The 21380-nt window shown below is 34.0% G+C and overlaps 1 protein-coding gene across 4 annotated transcripts in view; it reads left to right on the top strand.

The window, feature by feature from the left end:
* The window catches only part of LOC138325224 (ras-related protein Rab-23-like), a 34525-nt gene extending 14742 nt beyond the window's left edge, over positions 1-19783 (top strand). For 3 of the 4 annotated variants that reach the window (XM_069270721.1, XM_069270723.1, XM_069270722.1), the window contains exons 2-8: positions 3415-3841; positions 4308-4393; positions 8601-8677; positions 9385-9464; positions 12903-12985; positions 13372-13455; positions 15163-19783. In XM_069270721.1, coding sequence (XP_069126822.1) covers positions 3687-3841; positions 4308-4393; positions 8601-8677; positions 9385-9464; positions 12903-12985; positions 13372-13455; positions 15163-15368 — 771 coding nt within the window. In that variant the 5' untranslated portion in view covers positions 3415-3686 and the 3' untranslated portion in view covers positions 15369-19783. Of the gene's footprint in view, positions 1-1764; positions 1902-3414; positions 3842-4307; positions 4394-8600; positions 8678-9384; positions 9465-12902; positions 12986-13371; positions 13456-15162 lie in introns of those variants that run through there. The other variant, XM_069270724.1, reaches the window with a different exon arrangement.
* The last annotated feature ends 1597 nt before the right edge of the window (positions 19784-21380 follow it).

Here is a 21380-nt window from a genome sequence, read left to right as displayed (position 1 = left end):
AGCAGGTTAAGGAGAAAAAAAAACACTGACCTATCACAGGCTTGAAAAGGCTTCCTTTGAAGATTACAGATATAGTGATGCCTAATTTCAAAGCCACACAGTCAACCACAGTGTACTGTTATTTGGTTCTTTTGATTTACATCAAAGGACCAAAATTACCTGTCTTCTGTTGCCTTAAGTTTATATATCCTAGGGGTGGATATAAAGACAGTGATAGTAAACCCTGGAGCATCAAGGATGATATGAGACATATATGCACAATTATTCCACTATACTGAATGGAGATACATAATCATATCTCAGATTGCACAAAAGTTACTTAAAATTATAAGATTATAAACACAATTAGACAGCACAGTATAACTGTTTTATCCTTCTAGTATCTTCAAAGTGTCGAGAATAAAAAGTGATACTTGATAGAAAGCAGCTGAATGGGAATAATTCATGCACCATGTGATACCGGATAATGCTTGTGTGATACTTAGTATTTCCAGTGGTGATGGAACTTAACCCTTTGTGTAATCTTCCCACTGAAATGATGTTAATTTTTTAATGTCATTCCATCACCAATAGAAACAATAGTCTGGCACAAACCTTGTCAGGTATCATGTGATACATAAATTATTTCTTTTCATATCTTTTTATATATCAAATGAAATGTCAGAGACATAATTGAAAGGGCAAAAAAGCCCATTGTTGGACTTAAAGTTGGTAGGTAGGACGCTATACTGTCTTTGACTGATCAGAGACATGGTCTGGGACCTTGGCCTATATTGTCAAACCTTTTGATGAAGACCACCCAAGTATACAGAAAAAAAATTGTCTTTATATTAAATCAAGTGATCAAATTGTGTTTAATAATCACACTGAGGTAGGTGCTAAAGTTGAAATATTGGAGGAAGAGTTGTAATCTAACTGAAAAGTCTTAATTTTTGACGAGAATTTTCTTACATAACAACTTGTCCAGTTATTTTATGACTTAATTTTTAAAACTTTTTTTTTTTTTCCTATTTTACCACAGTTAGACCTGCAAGTGCCAGATGGTCATAATTTGGAATTTAAATACTAAAAATGGTTTTATGGCATATTGCCTTTGCCAGAAAGTCCCAAAAGCCTTCTGATCTAGACCTTTTTCACCCTACTTCATTGGTGTTATAATATATTGATGTGACCAGTCTGAATGGCTTACTGAAACTGTTTGAGCATAGACGATAATTTGTGGCCTTTACCCATGGCCATAGGGTCATTTTGACATGCATGTTATAATCGGGACTGCCTTGTAATACTTCCACACTATCAATGATTCTTTGTGATGTTGTAGTGTTAATAGATACCCTGTACAGTATTCTTAGGGCCAGTCGTGATAATGTCAACACCTTCTTAGCCTAGTTCCCATCGTCTTTTATCTTACCTGGGTACCGATCCACCCGTCTGATACCGGATACCTATACTTACCTGATATAGTACTAAATACCTGTATAATTCTATACCCTATACCTGTGATAATTACCTATCCATATTTATACGTATCTTTAACAAGAGGAATAACGGACGTTCATTTACATATACTGGTATGTAGCTACTCATTTAATACATTCAGTGTCCGTAGAAGAACAGTAGAAATTCTGTCTTGTGACTAACAAATGCTCAACTAACAGTTTGGTGAAAAATCATTGTGCTGTGGCTAGTTCAACGCTATATCTAATTCACTAAACTGGAGACTATTCAGAGTTTAAACAAGACTTCAGCATTTCCAGATAGAAGATCTCAATATAAGCTGATTCATGTGATTAAACCAGAATAATTGAACTGCTATCGGACACTTGACAGTGTAGATAAAGCAGTATTGTGAACCAGTGAAGACCAGCTTTATATTTGTTGGGCCATTCTGCCGAGTTAATGTGAGTGAAAGAAAAGTGAACGAGGTACTTGGATCAATCATACCTCTTCGCCAATATCTTAACAAAGCGTATTGTCACAGAATAGTTTTACAGTGGTTTTGTATCGAGCAAAATATAGTACAACTGTTTGACCCTTCACATGATCTTTATGGATATAGTGGCCATACAATAGGAGAAAATGGTCGCTATATAGACTAATGTTAAGTCTAATAGTGAATTTGATTACTTTGAGTGAATTTGATTACTTTGCCACTGTATTATATTAAGGTATGTTTTGTTTACATCTAAGTGACTGGTAATACAAACATATTTATTTATTATTCATATATGCTGCTTGCCACAAGCTGAATATATTTTATATGTTCGTATCAAATATAAACTTCTAGAAACGTTATATATATTACTTACATTCTATTACTTTTATATTATTTTATATTTTATTTTCTATTTCATTTTACTTATATTACTTTTTCTGCATGAAAAATAACTTGTTTATTTATGAAGTGGAATTTGATGGCTGACCAGGGTAGCACAAGTGAATGTTGTAAACAATTTAATGCCTTATACACCTAACAGATTGGATTCCTCAATTAGATTTGAAATGTTAAAAGCCATCTCCCCATACACCATGTGATCATGCATGATTTAAATATCATTAAATTTATAGAATCAGCGTGAAATAAATAAATTTTACTTTTTGCCTATCAATGATATTTTCAGCCCATGAAATCCCCCCCTTAATCCATTTGCAGTGGAGTTCTTCTAATCTAGACACTTATATAATCCGGAAAACTAAAATTTGGATGGATGTATCAGGGAACAGATTTGATTATTGACTTATAAGTAAATGGAATCAGGTAGTAATAGGCTAAGGATGCAAAAATTCCTATTTTCGAGGGTTTACTGTATACAATGTAGAAGTATAGACCAGTCATGATACAAAGTTACTCAGACATAGAAAAGATACATGTTGTTTTGTAAACGATACAAGCTAATAAAACTAAAGATACATTTTACAAATATCTTGTCTTTTTGATAACAACTTAGGGCTGTTTTTTTCTAGTTAATATCTCCATTATATTTCGCCTTCAGTCAGATTTAATGGGTTATAAAATGCTGTCATGCAGTAAACTCCCCAGCTATAAATTCTAGAATCATCTTGATGTCTTTAATATGTAAATTGGACGTTGCTGAGATAACCAGGGTGAGTTGGTGTGGAGACTTGTTTCTGTGTACTCTGGGTATAGACAGACATTTGTACAATTCACCATTACCAGGTATATATTAATTCAATTGTCGCATCGCTGTGTTTGAATTTACATAACTTTTATCATATTTATTAGTTTTAAGTGAAATAATTTTGGGCTTAATCTGCCTGATAAGAATATAAATGGTGATTTAAGTGAGTTTATGTGGGCGATGTGGGGAATCGTCAGAAATATCTTTGTGTGTTACCTGAGTTGTCCTGTCACAGGTGGATGCCTGGATGATTTATATGAGTCTGTATTTGCAGGGCTGCTGTAGACATATCTGGATGTGATGGGGGAGACTGCTTCTGCACCTGTAATATGTGATGTACATCGCTTGGAATCCATCGACAACACTGCGGGATTTAACCACGATCAATAACACCAACACAATTATGTAAAAAACCAATATTTTGTCATGTAATATCAACAAAGACCATGTGTAGTTCTTATTTGTGCTTTTTACAAACCTGGTATGTGTGACCTTGACCTTTGTGTCTTTTATGACCTTGACCTGTGTGACCTTTAAAGACTAATCATGCGGGAAGAGGATATGGAAACGGCCATCAAGGTCGTAATAGTAGGAAATGGTGCTGTAGGAAAATCTAGTATGATTCAACGCTACTGTAAGGGGATCTTCACCAAGGAGTATAAGAAAACTATCGGTGTAGACTTCCTGGAGCGACAAATAGAGTAAGTACTGTAAATATAATGGTTATATAAATCTGACATCAGCTCTTTTCGTACTTGAAAGATTTCTGTTATATCGATTTAGTGGCAGTAACTTGCTTTGGTGTGTATCATTGATAAAGCAATCATTATAATGGTTGGGTAAATTCATTTCTGCACTGATTTGTCAGAAATCAATAGTTAACTTAGACATTATTGCTTCAAAATAGGTATGTTTACAACTTTACAGTGTGTACTGTAATAAAGAAAAAATATTAGCATACAGAAGCATATCCAGCAATTTCCAATGATCATTGAAAAATTCAAACACAAAAAAAAATACAAACTCCATTTTGTCTATAGAAACTCCATATAGGTACCAGACATCTTGAGACAAAGCTCATTTGATAGTGGAAATCTATGAAGATGACTTTTCAATCCCCATCCAACCTTGTTTTGTAATGATTTAGAATGTTGTTGTGTATTACAGAGTAAACAATGAGGATGTAAGACTGATGTTGTGGGATACTGCTGGACAGGAGGAGTTTGATGCCATCACAAAGGCTTACTATAGAGGTAAGTCATACATGTACCTTATGGCTTGATATAGATCTAATGCCATACTTTTATCCCTTATTATCCCTGAGAAATGCGTTTGTGGGTTAGCCCCCGCGAACCACTAAATTACTGTTTTGTTTCATTTCTGGACTATAACTCCAAAAGCGTTCAACAAAATAAGCTTCATGAAACTTTCTGTATATATCAGGCTAGCACTCAAGTTGTGCCCTAGTGCAATTAATTACTGAGCATCTCATTTTCTATAGTTTTTCTGTTACTTTGAAACACATATAGATTAAATCTACATCAAAATATATACTAATGTCGTGCACAGTGGATATTACCATCATGCTTGTTGTTTATTTGTTGTTTCTCAATCTGAACTATAGGAGTGCTCGTGTGGTCCTGTTGGCCAGGTGTTAGGGGTCTCCCCAGTACAACAGCTAGGTCAATTTAAAGGCAGGACGATTCCATTGTCTCTGATGACTTATCTATTGTTCTGATTAATAACGGTGATCATTAGATCTATAGCAATGTTTAGTACTGGTGAACTGCTCAAGGATCAGATTCCAAAATTAATGTTACCCTCACATGGCATAAACCTGCCGATACTTGCTAACCTCGAGTGGGGTTCTTAATTTCCATGACATCAACCATAGACCTTGCTTCTCTGTTACCTTCCTTTCAGTTCCATTATGAAAATGGAATTTGTCGTTGTTTCACCTTATATTAGCTAACTATGAGCTTTCATTGCCTCAAATCATTACATGTTACAAAATTGATATTTTGCACAGACATAGTATATGTACAAATCTATGCAAAAAGTTGTGCCATTTGATTGACCTTGACATTCATTCAAGGTTACAATAGGGTCCTGGTTTCATCTGGAAGCAACGTCAATATTACATTGAACAGATCAACATTGCTAGCTTTCACTTTTCATCTAAATCACTATTGTGAGCAAAATTAAGCCCTACAAGACTATGGTAAATATATACAGTCGGTTAAAAGCAAAGACCATTTTAACAATTTGTGCTCTACAATGATGTTTGAAACACAGACATTGTACATATACTACATATACAGGTAACAACAAGCAGAATGTCATTTCTGATCCAGCCAGTACCGATTTAAATGTATACAGTGTAAATATTTCCTCGTTTTCAAACAATGGACACCAAAAATTGGTGAGAGAAGTCCCCCTTGCATTGTTACTGATACCATTTACAAACAAACAGTGTATTGTGATTTTTCACCTGATCATTGTAATCCTAGTAAAAAGTGTATAGCTCGTCTGTCAACAGGTAGCGCCATCTATATATATACCCGGGGATTAGCGGCTTTCCAGGGGCTACAGGTGTAAAGATTTACCTATTGTTTATGGGTCATTAATTTCCCTATCAAATCTGACCTTTGTCACCTTGAATAATCACTACAATAGAAATAACACCAGCCTACCATAGAGTTTCTAGTACATGTATGTAAAGTAGTAAATCTGAATTAACTATCCCAACTTTACAGCTGAATGTGTATCAGTACCTATTTAATGTTTACTAAAGTTGTTTTAATTTGAATTTCCATACAAAGAATGGTGGCATAAATATGGAGATGTAATTGTGTTTAAATTTGACAATAAGAGTGAATACCAAAGTAGATATTTTTATATACGGCTATCTTAAAAGCTATTTCATTCGGAAAATCAGTCATGTTCAAAGCTAGAGATGCAGTAATTAGAGTCAGGCTCCATATGATCACCATACAACATACCTTAGTGACTGCCTGCTTTTTGGGAAGAAATTCATTATATACCTCACAGGGGCCTGATTTATTTGAGAAACAATACATTTTATATCCCACAGGGTCCTGTTTTAGTTTGCAAGCATTGCCAAACCTATATATAATATATCGAACCCCGGCCAGCTAGCTATATAGGTGAAGGGTGAGTGGCTTAACCACTACCCCACCGAATCACCCTATATATATTGATGTTACATATCAGTAATGCCAATTATATGTGAAAGATTACTACAGTATAACATATAATATTCATGTGTACAATCATATCTGGTTTGGGGCTTTGATATAATTGAATGATAATATTCATGGTCAGCCAATGGAACAATTTTGACAGTAACTATATAAAAACAAAATCAGTGTAAAATATTTGTGGTTTCACAGCAACCACAAAAACAACAATTTTCTTTTACACAATGAACATTTCATGTGATACAGTAGATAAATGTACCTCTCAGCCACCTAGGATAATTGTGTCATCTGCAAACTGAATATACCCAACAGGGGTATGTCGTTTGTATTATGTATGATAATTAAAGTGTATGAGATATTGTACATATAGTTATATTGACATCTCTCTAAACTGGGATGCCACCCGACCTCCTGCAGCCAAATAAGTCGGATGAAGCATAAATAACTGTTATAAAGCAATAACTCGTCATCATTATATATAATAACCAATCATAAAGATGTAAATCCAGTTAAGTCAGGAAATACAATATACCCCAATCAATATTTAGTCATATTATTATCACAAACATTACAATGTATATTAAGTGTCATATTTTGAGATAAGAATCATTTTTATTTTGCAAATTCATTACTTAGTCATATTATGTTTAAAAAAGAATTTCTTTAATCCTACAAGTTCATCAGTTTAAATACAAACATAGAGGTGGCCTTTTGTTCTATGTTATTTAATCAATACACACCTCATTATTCATTAAACAGTGGCCGTTTTTGTGGAACAACAAGGATTTTTCTCCTTATATAACTGGGGTCGGCAAACGACCCCATTCCCAATGCTAAACTCCCCTATATTTTTCCCAATTACAATGAAAAATTCCTTAATCAAACTGCTGAGACAAAAAAAACTGTCCTGATAAAAGATTGTTTTGTTGATACAATACAGGTCCATGTAAAAACAGCATAACTTACATCAAATAACACAGTTATACAATGTTTAATTAGCTATAACACCATGTTCAGTAATGGGTAACTTTTCCTAAAACCCCTCTTTTCGCGATTAAAAATTCCCAATTTGTGTCAAAAATGGTTTTCCCAAAATACCCTGAAAAATCACTGAACAATTAAGGAATGTGATGACTGTTTCTATAACCCTTTCACCTATTGATCGATCGTCTGATTTTTGATTTCACATAATTAAAGAACAGCAGATTCAGTGAAAAGTTTTATGTTTTGAGAGTTGAAGTTTAAAAGAATTAATCACATTGTTAATGGTTGACAAATTATTGAGTTTATTGACAATTCATTATGTATTCAAGACATTATGTTATAAATAATATCATGTACCATTATGTTGCATTCTATGTGGTATTTAACCGAGTTGAAATCTCTCTGTGAATTATAGGTAAAATCTCTGTTTTGCCTATAGACACCTATAATCAAGCCCTGCATAGATAGATTATTTATATTATATTTAATTTACAAAAATCACCAAAAGGCCCAATGGGTATATTGGAGATTTAGTACTGTGGCCATTTGATTACTGTGCTTAGCTTTATCATGATCATATTACAATTCCTTGCGGTATATACCATATTATTAAAGAGACTCCACTGTTTTAAACTAATTTCCAAGTTAATATTTATCTCGGTACATATTTGCCCTTTTTCCCTGGGATTCAGCATGTCCTGGTGTGTTCTATATGGCTTTAGAACTGATCCCTTACAAACATTTTCCTAACCATGTTTTTAAGCTTGGTCCTTAACAGTTCACCTTGGAATATGACCTATAAGATAGAGTCTGTCTCAATGAAGAGTTAATATGTTTAACTTTTGGCCCAGCAGGTGACTTTCTGTGTGCAAACATGAACAACCCTCTGATTACCTGACTTATGGTTTTAATATGTAGAACCACAGGCCCTAATCCACAGACAGACCTATAGCTGTTCAGATTATCACCAGATGTCTGGATAATCCAGTCACTAAACAGAATAAATCCTATTTATAATCCTCTCCTACTGTAGTACTCATTTCTAAACAAATAAATAAACCGTTAAAAAGAATCGTGTTTCTTTGTATGCCTTATGTGTGTATTGTTGAATAAGCATATTTATAATAATGTATCATCTATTTATACATGTAAATAAAAACTGTCTAATCCAGCCCTTTTATAATTTCAATTCTTGTTTATTCTGGCTTAATTGGGGTTTGGTTTTTTTTTTAATTTTTCCTTGTTTCTGTTTTAGGAGCCCAGGCATGTGTGCTGGCTTTCTCAACAGTAGATCGGGATTCATTTGAAGCAATAGAATCATGGAAGAAAAAGGTAATTTGCATATGGATTATTATGTCATTATTTGAAGAACTTCAGTAGATATTTATTTGAAGCTACTTAATTGTGATGATCTTTATCGGGCCAAGTCTAATTTAATGTATCAGCTGGTGGCTAGTTTATCAAACAATATACAGGGGAGATAACTGCAACAGTACATACCAGTTTGTTTCTCAAAAAATGCAAAATGACAAGGCAGTTGAGGTCACAAACTCGACACCTGAGAGTTTGAGTTAGCTAGAATAGGCTGATGATGACATAACCAAACTCAAAACCTGACTTAAATCAAAACTTTTCACATTAGTTACATCAGGTAAAAAACTTTAAGTTTTGACTTAATGAAGTCTGCACTTTTGTTATGAGAAATCAGAGCCAGGCCTCATTTTCTCAAAACAAACTTACCTATGGTAAGTCATCATTTCTCAAACAAACTTACCTATGGTAAGTCATAAACAAACTTACCTATGGTAAGTCATAAACAAACTTAAGGCAAAGAGAGACTTAACTTCAAGAGAAAACTTAAGTTTTCATCTAAGTAAGTGCTTATTGTTTTGAGGTGCAAGACCTATAGATAATTTATAGATTGTTCATCCCCATCTCATTATTCAACGTAATATCATAAACAGGAAAATGGATATTGTGTAATTATTAGTATTTGTTTTATAACATGATCACTAACAAGCTGTTTGTGTACCTTCCAGGTAGAGGATGAGGTGGGAGAGATTGGAATGGTCATCATACAGAATAAGATTGACCTGATAGACGACACGGTGGTTAACGAGTAAGTAATATAGACCTGATAGACGACACAGTGGTTAATGATTAAGTTTATAGACCTGATAGATGACACAGTGGTTAATGAGTAAGTAATATAGACCTGATAGACAACACGGTGTTTAAAGAGTAAGTAATATAGACCTGATAGACGACACGGTGGTTAATGAGTAAGTAATATAGACCTGATAGACAACACGGTGGTTAATGAGTAAGTAATATAGACCTGATAGACGACACGGTGGTTAATGAGTAAGTAATATAGACCTGATAGACGATACGATGGTTATAATGAGTAAGTAATATAGACCTGATAGACGACACGGTGTTTAATGAGTAAGTAATATAGACCTGATAGACGACACAGTGGTTAATGAGTAAGTAATATAGACCTGATAGACGACACGGTGGTTAATGAGTAAGTTTTATAGACCTGATAGACGACACAGTGGTTAATGAGTAAGTAATATAGACCTGATAGACGATACGATGGTTAATGAGTAAGTTATATAGACCTGATAGACGACACAGTGTGGTTAATGAGTAAGTAATATAGACCTGATAGACGACACAGTGGTTACTGAGTAAGTAATGTAGACCTGATAGACGACACATAATATAGACCTGATAGACGACACGGTGGTTAACAAGTAAGTAATATAGACCTGATAGACGATAAGATGGTTAACAAGTAAGTAATATAGACCTGATAGACGATACAGTGGTTAACAAGTAAGTAATATAGACCTGATAGACGATATGGTGGTTAATGAGTAAGTTATATAGACCTGATAGACGATTCGGTGGTTAATGAGTAAGTAATATAGACCTGATAGACGATACGGTGGTTAATGAGTAAGTAATATAGACCTGATAGACGACACAGTGGTTAACAAGTAAGTAATATAGACCTGATAGATGATACGGTGGTTAACAAGTAAGTAATATAGACCTGATAGACGATACGGTGGTTAATGAGTAAGTAATATAGACCTGATAGACGATACGGTGGTTAATGAGTAAGTAATATAGACCTGATAGACGATACGGTGGTTAATGAGTAAGTTATATAGACCTGATAGACGACACGGTGGTTAATGAGTAAGTTTTATAGACCTGATAGACGACACAGTGGTTAATGAGTAAGTAATATAGACCTGATAGACGACACGGTGGTTAATGAGTAAGTAATATAGACCTGATAGACGACACAGTGGTTAATGAGTAAGTAATATAGACCTGATAGACGACACAGTGGTTAATGAGTAAGTAATATAGACCTGATAGACGACACGGTGGTTAATGAGTAAGTTATATAGACCTGATAGACGACACAGTGGTTAATGAGTAAGTTATATAGACCTGATAGACAACACGGTGGTTAATGAGTAAGTAATATAGACCTGATAGACAACACGGTGGTTAATGAGTAAGTAATATAGACCTGATAGACAACACGGTGGTTAATGAGTAAGTAATATAGACCTGATAGACGACACAGTGATTAATGAGTAAGTAATATAGACCTGATAGACGACACGGTGGTTAATGAGTAAGTTATATAGACCTGATAGATGATACGGTGGTTAACGAGTAAGTAATATAGACCTGATAGACGACACGGTGGTTAATGAGTAAGTAATATAGACCTGATAGACGACACGGTGGTTAATGAGTAAGTAATATAGACCTGATAGACGACACGGTGGTTAATGAGTAAGTAATATAGACCTGATAGACGACACGGTGGTTAATGAGTAAGTAATATAGACCTGATAGACGACACGGTGGTTAATGAGTAAGTAATATAGACCTGATAGACGACACATAATATAGACCTGATAGACGACACGGTGGTTAACAAGTAAGTAATATAGACCTGATAGACGATAAGATGGTTAACAAGTAAGTAATATAGACCTGATAGACGATAGGTGGTTAATGAGTAAGTAATATAGACCTGATAGACGACACTGGTTAATAGTAAGTAATATAGACCTGATAGACGATACGGTGGTTAACGAGTAAGTTATATAGACCTGATAGACGACACGGTGGTTAATGATTAAGTAATATAGACCTGATAGACGAACAGTGGTTAATGAGTAAGTTATATAGACCTGATAGACGACACGGTGGTTAATGAGTAAGTTATATAGACCTGATAGACGACACAGTGGTTAATGAGTAAGTAATATAGACCTGATAGACGACACGGTGGTTAATGAGTAAGTAATATAGACCTGATAGACGACACAGTGGTTAATGAGTAAGTAATATAGACCTGATAGACGACACAGTGGTTAATGAGTAAGTTTTATAGACCTGATAGACGACACAGTGGTTAATGAGTAAGTAATATAGACCTGATAGACGACACATGGTTAATGAGTAAGTAATATAGACCTGATAGACGACACAGTGGTTACTGAGTAAGTAATGTAGACCTGATAGACGACACATAATATAGACCTGATAGACGACACGGTGGTTAACAAGTAAGTAATATAGACCTGATAGACGATAAGATGGTTAACAAGTAAGTAATATAGACCTGATGGATGATACGGTGGTTAACAAGTAAGTAATATAGACCTGATAGACGATACGGTGGTTAACAAGTAAGTAATATAGACCTGATAGACGATAAGATGGTTAACAAGTAAGTAATATAGACCTGATGGATGATACGGTGGTTAACAAGTAAGTAATATAGACCTGATAGACGATACGGTAGTTAATGAGTAAGTATTATAGACCTGATAGACGATACGGTGGTTAATGAGTAAGTATTATAGACCTGATAGACGACACGGTGGTTAATGAGTAAGTAATATAGACCTGATAGACGATACGATGGTTAATGAGTAAGTAATATAGACCTGATAGACGACACAGTGGTTAACAAGTAGGTAATATAGACCTGATTGACGATATGATGGTTAATGAGTAAGTGATTGATGATATGATGGTTAATGAGTAAGTTATATAGACCTGATAGACGATTCAGTGGTTAACGAGTAAGTAATATAGACCTGATAGACGACACGGTGGTTAATGAGTAAGTCATTAAGTGTAAAATAGGTGTAAAACTTGTTTTTGTAAAGATATGATAGTTTTAAAGATGAAATGCTGAAGTAAATATTGTCACTGGGTTTTTTTGTTTGGTGTTCTAATTCATTATCTATGGTACCTATTTGATAAGATGAAAGACATGGTATAAAGAAATTGAACTCATCAGAAAAAGTTCTTTCTGTAGTATGTTTGATCTCTCCTAGTTCAAGGATGGAATAAGTCTATTTTAGGGAAGAGAAAAGACTGTACATGTATACTGAATTCTTAAATGTTAAAATAGAAGAAGGAATTTAACACTGGCTAGTAAATTGATTAAGTCAATACCTGCACTGTATGATATATTGTGTACGTTGATACATTTTTGTTACAGTGAAGAGGCGGAGGACCTGGCAAAAAGGCTGCAACTACGCTTCTACAGAACCTCAGTCAAGGAGAATCTCAATGTGGAGGAGGGTAAAGTATTACACACTCAACAGATAAATTCAGGAATTTGTTTTGTCGTGAAGCAAAAATGTTAGTCAGAATTCAAAAATATTACTTTAACAAGTCAACTTTTCCTAGGCGGAGGCCATAGTGCAAGAGGTCAATGTCACTTTGTTTCATGTTGCTAGGTCAAGGATGAAATTTTCATCTTTTCATTGGTAGAGATTTTCATTGACTTTATAACATAGAGTTAGTTCAAATAAACAAGCTGTTTGTACTTCAGATTAAGATTGTTTAGTCAAAGGCCATATGGGATCATTTTAAGGTAAAAAATGCAAGATTTTGAGAATATCACGAGGCTCAATGAGTCTGATGTGTTTAAGTATTACTAAACTCTTTGTGTCTAATGTTTTCAGTGTTCCGGTACCTGTCTGAAAAATACCTAGACCAAATTAACTGTGAAGTGGAAGAACCAGAGTCTAAAATCTCAATAGGCCAAGGTATAGTATCACTGACTGTATATACAGTAAAACCCCTATAACTCGAACTGCAGGGGACCAGGTCAATAGTTCGAGGAATACGGGGTATTCGACTCATCCGAGGTTGGTCAAAATCGACAGTTAAAATGTCCGGTTTCAAACTATGACAAACAATGCACGGCAATGACATTTTAATTACTCTATCTTTCAGCATTTTGGATTTCTTTATTTAAGTGTTGTATTAATAGCAATATCAAGTTGAAAAAAATGTATAACATAAATTTAGCGTTTGGAAAAGCTAATGAGAAAGCCCTTAATCAAATGTCATTCACATCAGAGTAAGCGATCGTCATCTAGGTTAATGTACAATATCCATGTTGGTCAACAAGGTGTACATTTTCTATTATTTAAATATCACAAATTATTTAAAACATTTACAAAATACATACTCACAATAAAGTTATTAACCAGCATATTTACGGACATAAGAAATGATATCTATAGATGTTTGTTTAGTATTTACGAGTAAGGTTACAAAATACAATTTACATGAAAAGATACGGAACGCACTGATAAACTGTACTTTGCATATATCGTTTGATATTGTTTACATCTTTCGGCAAATAACATTGTGTTAGCCTGTCGAATGAAACCAACGAAGAAATTAAAAAAAAAACTTTTATAATTAGGCGGACGTCAGCAATATCTTCCGCCTCTTTTGTCATTTCACAATGCGTACTTTCTGTTAACACGGATCAACAACTTCCGTATTTACAACGAAGATTATTACGAGAGAAACATCAATAACTTAATTTAAATAAAGTTAGCATCAAACAACGACTTGCGATCGTGTAGGTAGGTAATAATGACACCGTTAATCCCTTAATTACCTAAAGGCTTGACAAGCCAATTGTATAAACACAAGATCGTGAGCAATTATCCATGTCGGTCGGTGCAGTCAGGTGTGACACAGGTAAAAAAAAATCTCAAGGGCCGAGCACCTGTTCGACGAATACATGGGTAAATACTATGTATTTGATGCAACGGGGACATATTTCTGTTCGAGGAATAAGGGGTATTTGACGAATAGCTGTTCGAGCTATCCGGGGTTTTGTTACTAAGATTATATAGAGAGACGGTCGGGACCGTACGACCAGTTCGACGAATAGGGGGTATTCGAGGAATCCGGGTTCGAGTTAGAGGGGTTTTACTGTATATAACAAACAAATGTAAATAAAAAAAACTTGATAGATCTGCCAAGGGAGGTAATACAAAGATACAGTGGACAGTTGTCTTCAACTGGAGTATGATAAAGCTTGTGTAAAATTTAACAGTTTCTAAAATCAAGAGAATATCTTTAGCTAGAAATATGAACTGATAAAATTAAGGCCCATTTCAGATGCAGGAGATAATCTTTCCCTACCTAGAGGGTGTGACAACGAAATCACAACCCGAGGGATAATTCATGAACATTAATGAATTCCCCAAAGAGATTGGGTAAAGTTGCACGTGGTAGTAACCTTAAGCTTATGGTGTGTAGATAAGGTTTAATTTGTTTCTAGAAAGCATAGATGGCAGATGGAGTCTTACTTCTGTAAACAACACTTAGGACTTAAGCACATATCTTTTACTACTTAAGGTAAACTTTGTAGGCCTAAGACTTATTTTTATGGAGGTCAGTTTCCTAGTTGTTTACCAATAAAGATTTACTGACTTTGTTTGTTCCAGGCTTAATGGACAGTGGTCTAACTAACCATTCCAAGGATAAAGACAGTTCAAAAAATAAAAACAAAAAAATTGGAAATGGTAAAACATCACACAAACATCGATTCAAAATGCGGAATGGTGAGGACTCCACGATTAAACTGGAACCGAGTAAAAGAAGGACACGGGGCAAGAAAGCAATAGTGACAGCGAAATGTGTTATATTATAGAATCGTGCTGTGAGGAAATGGTAGACACACCTAGAGTTGTCATCTAATCATGTGACTTCTTTCTGTAGCCAATCAGAGGAGGTACTTTCTGTAGCCAATCAGAGGAGGTTCTTTCTGTAGCCAATTAGACAGGAGGTATTTCTGTAGCCAATAAAACAGGAGGTATTTCTGTAGCCAATCAGAGAGTAGGTACTTTCTGTAGCCAATTAGACAGGAGGTATTTCTGCAGCCAATCAGAGAGTAGGTACTTTCTGTAGCCAAATAAAAAAGGCGGTATTTCTGCAGCCAATCAGAGAGGAGGTGGCTTCAGAATGAGGTTCTGAATGTTTGTGGACTTGAATCAAACTACTGCTCACTGCACTTTATTTTATTACATTTTGTGATGTAAAGTATGTACAATGATCTGGATGTTGGTACTCTGAGTTTCATAAGATACAAATAGTCATTCTGAAAATATGAAATAATGTTGCTTTTTGATTTCTTACACAAATATTATTGTACAATACTGTATAAGTTATATTTACAGTATCATGTAAGAGAACTCATTAAAATCATGTAAACTAAGAGAATAATGAAAGTTAATTCCTTTCCAAAGAATAGGGAATATTTGACCTCATTCAATCAATGAAATCTTTTTGTAGCAATCGCTCCCTTAAGAGACTTTTACATTTAAATCAACACGACCCGAGAGTATCTACATGTATATTGATTCATACTGCTCAAAAGTCATAGCCAATTTCATGGGGGTTTCATTGAGGTTTTAAATTCCTCATTTTTACCATGACCAAGATCTTTCCAAATACTGTGCTGTACATTTGTAACTACTGTATACATGGCTGATAGTTATGATTCAGATGGTTCAATTTACAGAAAAGAAATTGCCTGAGTTATAGTTTAGATTAAGCTGAAGTGATATGCTGTTACATGTAGATTACGAAAACATTAAATTTAACCAGTTTTAAATGTTCTGAAAACTAATTTTTCTATGTTTAATGTTAAAAAATGAAAACAGAACTTGCCAGAAAATACATTTAAAACATCCTTATCCTGTCTGTGCCATTATACAATAGATAACCCACCAGGTAATTAGGTTTCATAAATAATATCTAACATATCTTGTAAGAAAAGTGTATTCTTGCCTTGTAAATATATAATCTTTTCTGCTTTTCTATTTACTAATTATCTCTCACTTCGACTGGTTCCCTAGTAAGTTAAATTTTTGCATTAACAACATGAATCGTAATAATACAGAAACTGCAGCTGTGCAATGTATCATAGCTCATTCAGTGGGAAAAAGGTCTTAGTACTGAATCGACCATCATGAATATCTGAAATTCCATATGAAAAAACAAATCTGCCTTTTCTAGCGCTTTCGTAGGTAACGCTGCTCCTCAGGGAATGTTTATTGATGATGTTGATTAATTACCATCAATAATTCCATATTATACATATATATATATAAATCTTTTTTCATAGTAGATTTCCAATTTGACTCAAATTTATTTGCATTTTTAAAACAATGAATTTACAGGATTGTGCCTTCCTGGAGAAAATATTTATATACACAGGTAGATATTTTTTTCCGTGTTTAACCGTCCATTTCAATTCTACAGAACCTATGCAAAAAAACTCAAAAGTTCTGCCTGTTTTAACAAGGTAAAGTTTTATAGATCTGATATCTTAATTTCATTCTAGGCTTTGTTGTTACCAATGTATTTTTACCTGCTAGGAATATGATGAAGATTAATTCTCTATATATATGTTGTAATGCATAACTGACTCTTCCAGTTTAATAGTGCTCCAGTATATAGCTGGATACATACTGCTTCTAATCTTTTACATTTTTCTTTATTTACTTGTCTTCATTGAACTGAACAATTGTGTCCTACTATCTAGCTTAGTTTGTCCCCATGAGTAGCCAAAAAACATATACTACTGGTATACGGTAATTATTCACTGTGCTAGAAAGAATTTCAGTGACTGTAAACCAACTTATTTTCATGGCGATTTACTTTTATGTATTCATGATTTGCGACTATTTCACAGCAGTTTTATTTCCCGCTTTTGATTCATGTGTTTCTACTGTACCTGTTCTGGAAACAATGCATTTATTATCTCAACATCAATTTGCCCTTAAAATACCCCGAAAATTAAGTGCACCAAAAATAGGTTTGTTTACAGTTATTTATTCATAAATTGTCAAATAGAACACTTAGAGAAGAATTCTTTTAAGATATTATGTAATTAAGCTTAATTGTATCTGCCAAAATTAAATTAGTGCATGGTCCAATTTGGAGACTAATTGTCTCCCTTTGTAATTGTGTCCGAGGATTATCTCCCTTTGGCATGCAAGTTTATTTGTCCCTATATACAAAACTGGACGAGATGTTTTGTATTAACTGAAGTGCAATATCTATTTCTGATCTGGGGCACCCTCTGACTGTAATGTCAGTTATATATATTATGTATCGATGATCAATTATTTTTATTTCTAAATTTTGATATTTATAATTCTGCACAGGTTGTAGTGAAACTGTCGGCTTTGGTGAAGTGTTATCATTATATCGAGGCTATCATTATTGAAGTTCTGGTATTATGTGAGCAATAAGTAAATTTGAAATTTAGTTTAACCTCACTCTGCATCATAATGTAATCATGCAAGTCATAAAACATTTTTTTTATTTGTCATACTATGATCATTTCATTTTAACATAAACCATATATTTTTTATGGAATTGACTACCCTGTACCCATTCCAGTTCTGTATTTGTATTTATATATGTGCATTATTTGTGCTAAGCTGGTATATTGATGAAGATTTTTGTATGGATGATGTTATAGTCAGTGTATGAAAGGATTTGTTTTTAAATTTAATTGTGCTCTTATAATATATGGAGCTGCAAAAGTTCATTTATGTTCACTAAATCTTTTGGTCAAAGAAATCAGTATCATACACTCCACAGATAATAATGGATCATTTACATTAAAATTAGGACTTAAAATTTGTAACAGCTGTGATACATTGACTGTATGTGACAAATGCTTGTGAAAATGGCAAGAGAGATATTATGATTTGCTGTAATTAGCGTCCAGAGCGCTTAAAATAATTGTAACAAAGGGGCCCTTATTAATGAACCAAAATGAAGGTTGTTGATGAAAATAGTCAGCCATATTTTTACTTTTTTCTGTACTCATGGTACATTAATCTATTACATTAAACTTGTAAATGCCTTTTATCCTTTGAGACGCATTATCATATCGTGATTCACATGTGAAAGTCTCGCAATGTTATATGTAATATGGGATACAATGCTGATGTCAGAGGCATCACAGGTTGTAAAACATATTTTAATCCATTTGATGTGGGCCCTTATGCAACTTCAACTCTTCTCCAGAAAAGGGGAGGGTCGCTTATAGGGGAAGGAGCGCTAATTATAGCGAATATGGTGTTATTTACTAATTAAGATACCATGATGATCTAAAAGGGTGTAGTGGCAGTGCAGACTTGCTTAAATAGGTTATAGTTGTTTATAAGTCCTAAAAGGGAGTAATTGCTATGCTTACAATGTAGTCAATTGATTCAATGGTGACTTTATTTGGCTTGTCGTAAGAAGTTGTAGTTTCTATGTGCGCATAGTGCTGGATCTCAGTCATCCTGTTTACGGAGAATGTCAACTACGAACTACTCTGTTGGCATTCAAATGCTGTAGTTGCTATGGTGACCATGATGTCATGTTAGAGGTTGTAGTTGCTATGGTGACTTGATGACCTAAGTCATTTACTTGCTATGGTGATCTGATATAAAAGGTTAATAGTTGCTAAAGTGACTTGATGACCTAAGAGATTCTAGTTATCTGACCTAAAAGCTAATAATTCCCATACAGTGACCATACTTGAGATGCAGTTGCCATGGTGATATGATTTTTGATTGCTGACCTATATCCTTAAAGGTAATACGGTAACTACTTTGATGACTAGACCCAAGTACTATAGATACTTTGGTGATCTCTACCTATGTTATCCATTTCATATACATGTATTTTGAAAGAGAATATTGTATATTTCATGTACGTTACACTTGTATCAACAGTACTAATAGTGTAATACATGGGAGGGTTTACCGAGTAAAATAAATAACATCCTTCACAATGTTATCACACATTTCCATTACTTCAACATTAGAGGTATAGCACGCAGAGACACTTTTGATCATTATGTAGTGTCTAACTATCGTGTTGATATTGCCCATCAGAAGTTTCTCAAAATCGACATCTAATATTATTGGATTAACATTTCCATCAGCCTGATTCTGTTTATGTGAGAATGTATCATTCATCATGCCAGTATTCTGTAGAGTACATATTATTTGAGTGATTTTTATATGTATAGAATTAAATAAACAATTATGAACTCCATCCAAATTTCATTTGTTTTCTTTAAGCCAGATTATATTCCTGTAGTTATAATAACATCGTCTAAAGAAAGCAAACACTATATATTGCTGGACTGATGGGAACTATGCGCACGAAATTTAATGTAAGCTCTTTAATCAATAAGATTTGGTAGTAAAATCTCCTTTCAAACAGACAGTCCTGAAGTTTTGTCATTTTTACAAATGGATTTCTGGAATACACTGTATCATTGTTTTTAAATGTATGTGCCTTGCTCTTCAAAATTAAAAGAATTTATGATAATTGACTTATTATGTTGGACTGGGTTCTAATAAAAATTAAGCTGTTGTATAATTTTATTTGAAATATTTTATTGTAACACATAACATTGAACAAGTTAGTTCTAAACTTCTACACAACAAATACAAAAAAGTATAATAAAATGAGCATGAGCAAACAGAATCTGAATTTATCTTAAAAGGTATTAATTAAGGCTCACTGATTATATAGCTACCAGGGTATATGAGAAAAATCAATGTACTATATAGATATCCCATCAACAGACCTAAATATCTCATGGTATATATGTATACTATGTCATCAAAAAGTGTGTGACCCCAAGAAAGGTTATATAATTTGTGACCCTGAGCAAGGTCAAAACTGTGTGACCCCAGAAAATGTCTATATATCCTGTAACCTGTCTTTGAAGCCAAAAAAGGTCGAGAAGTGCTTCACCAGGACAAGGTCATTTTATAAATATGGCCTTAGATAATGTCATCCGAAGACTCACAAATTATTTGATTTATGACTACAGCTGATTTAAACAATATGGCCAAAACCTGATGACGTTCTTACACAATGGCATACATATACACACACATTTTTTTCTGTGTGTCCAGATGATAAAGAAAATGCTATAATAAAATAAAATATTATATAACCTGGCCTAATGTTGAAAATAAAATGCAATTTAATGTATCCCTCCCCTTTCCTAAATAACAGTAGTTGACATTTGGAGGTACCCTAGTAATGTGTATCCATATGTTACTATGACCGACAAAACAATAAATAAGGGGCCTTAACTCTGTCCAATAACAGTGACAACATGATATTGGCATTATATTTTATCTTAGTCTAGGTCATAAGTATGTTAAACAAATATCTTGTCATTAAATTTGAATAAGATATAACATGTGTGCCAAGTGCAGTTACCAAAAACTACAGAAAACATTAAATTTTGTTGATGAAATTAAAGAGGCTATAATTTAGTATAGGGAAGCCTACTGGAAGACAGTCAGACTTTGCCCAGAGAATTTTTGTACCAAAAACATTACCGTATTCAACCTAATAAGCGCCCATGTCCTTATAAGCACCTCCTCCTCCTTTTTGAGGCCTCAATGTCAATTGAAGAAAGGACGATGGTCCAAAATGACAGACAAAATTACTATTTCACATTCCCGATGGAACATAAAAGACATTTAATTCATAACAAATATATTACACCTAATCTGTCTTTGCATATTACAATGTTACCTCCCTTGCGAGTAGGTACCCATTGTGATGTCTTCATTTTAAGAGCAAAACTCGCATCATTTTCTCTGATAAGTATGATGTTACACTC

Source organism: Argopecten irradians, chromosome 6 (assembly GCF_041381155.1).
Source record: "Argopecten irradians isolate NY chromosome 6, Ai_NY, whole genome shotgun sequence".
Taxonomy (NCBI): domain Eukaryota; kingdom Metazoa; phylum Mollusca; class Bivalvia; order Pectinida; family Pectinidae; genus Argopecten; species Argopecten irradians.
The sequence above is the reverse complement of the archived record's forward strand: the minus strand, read 5'-3'. Positions and strand labels throughout refer to the sequence as shown.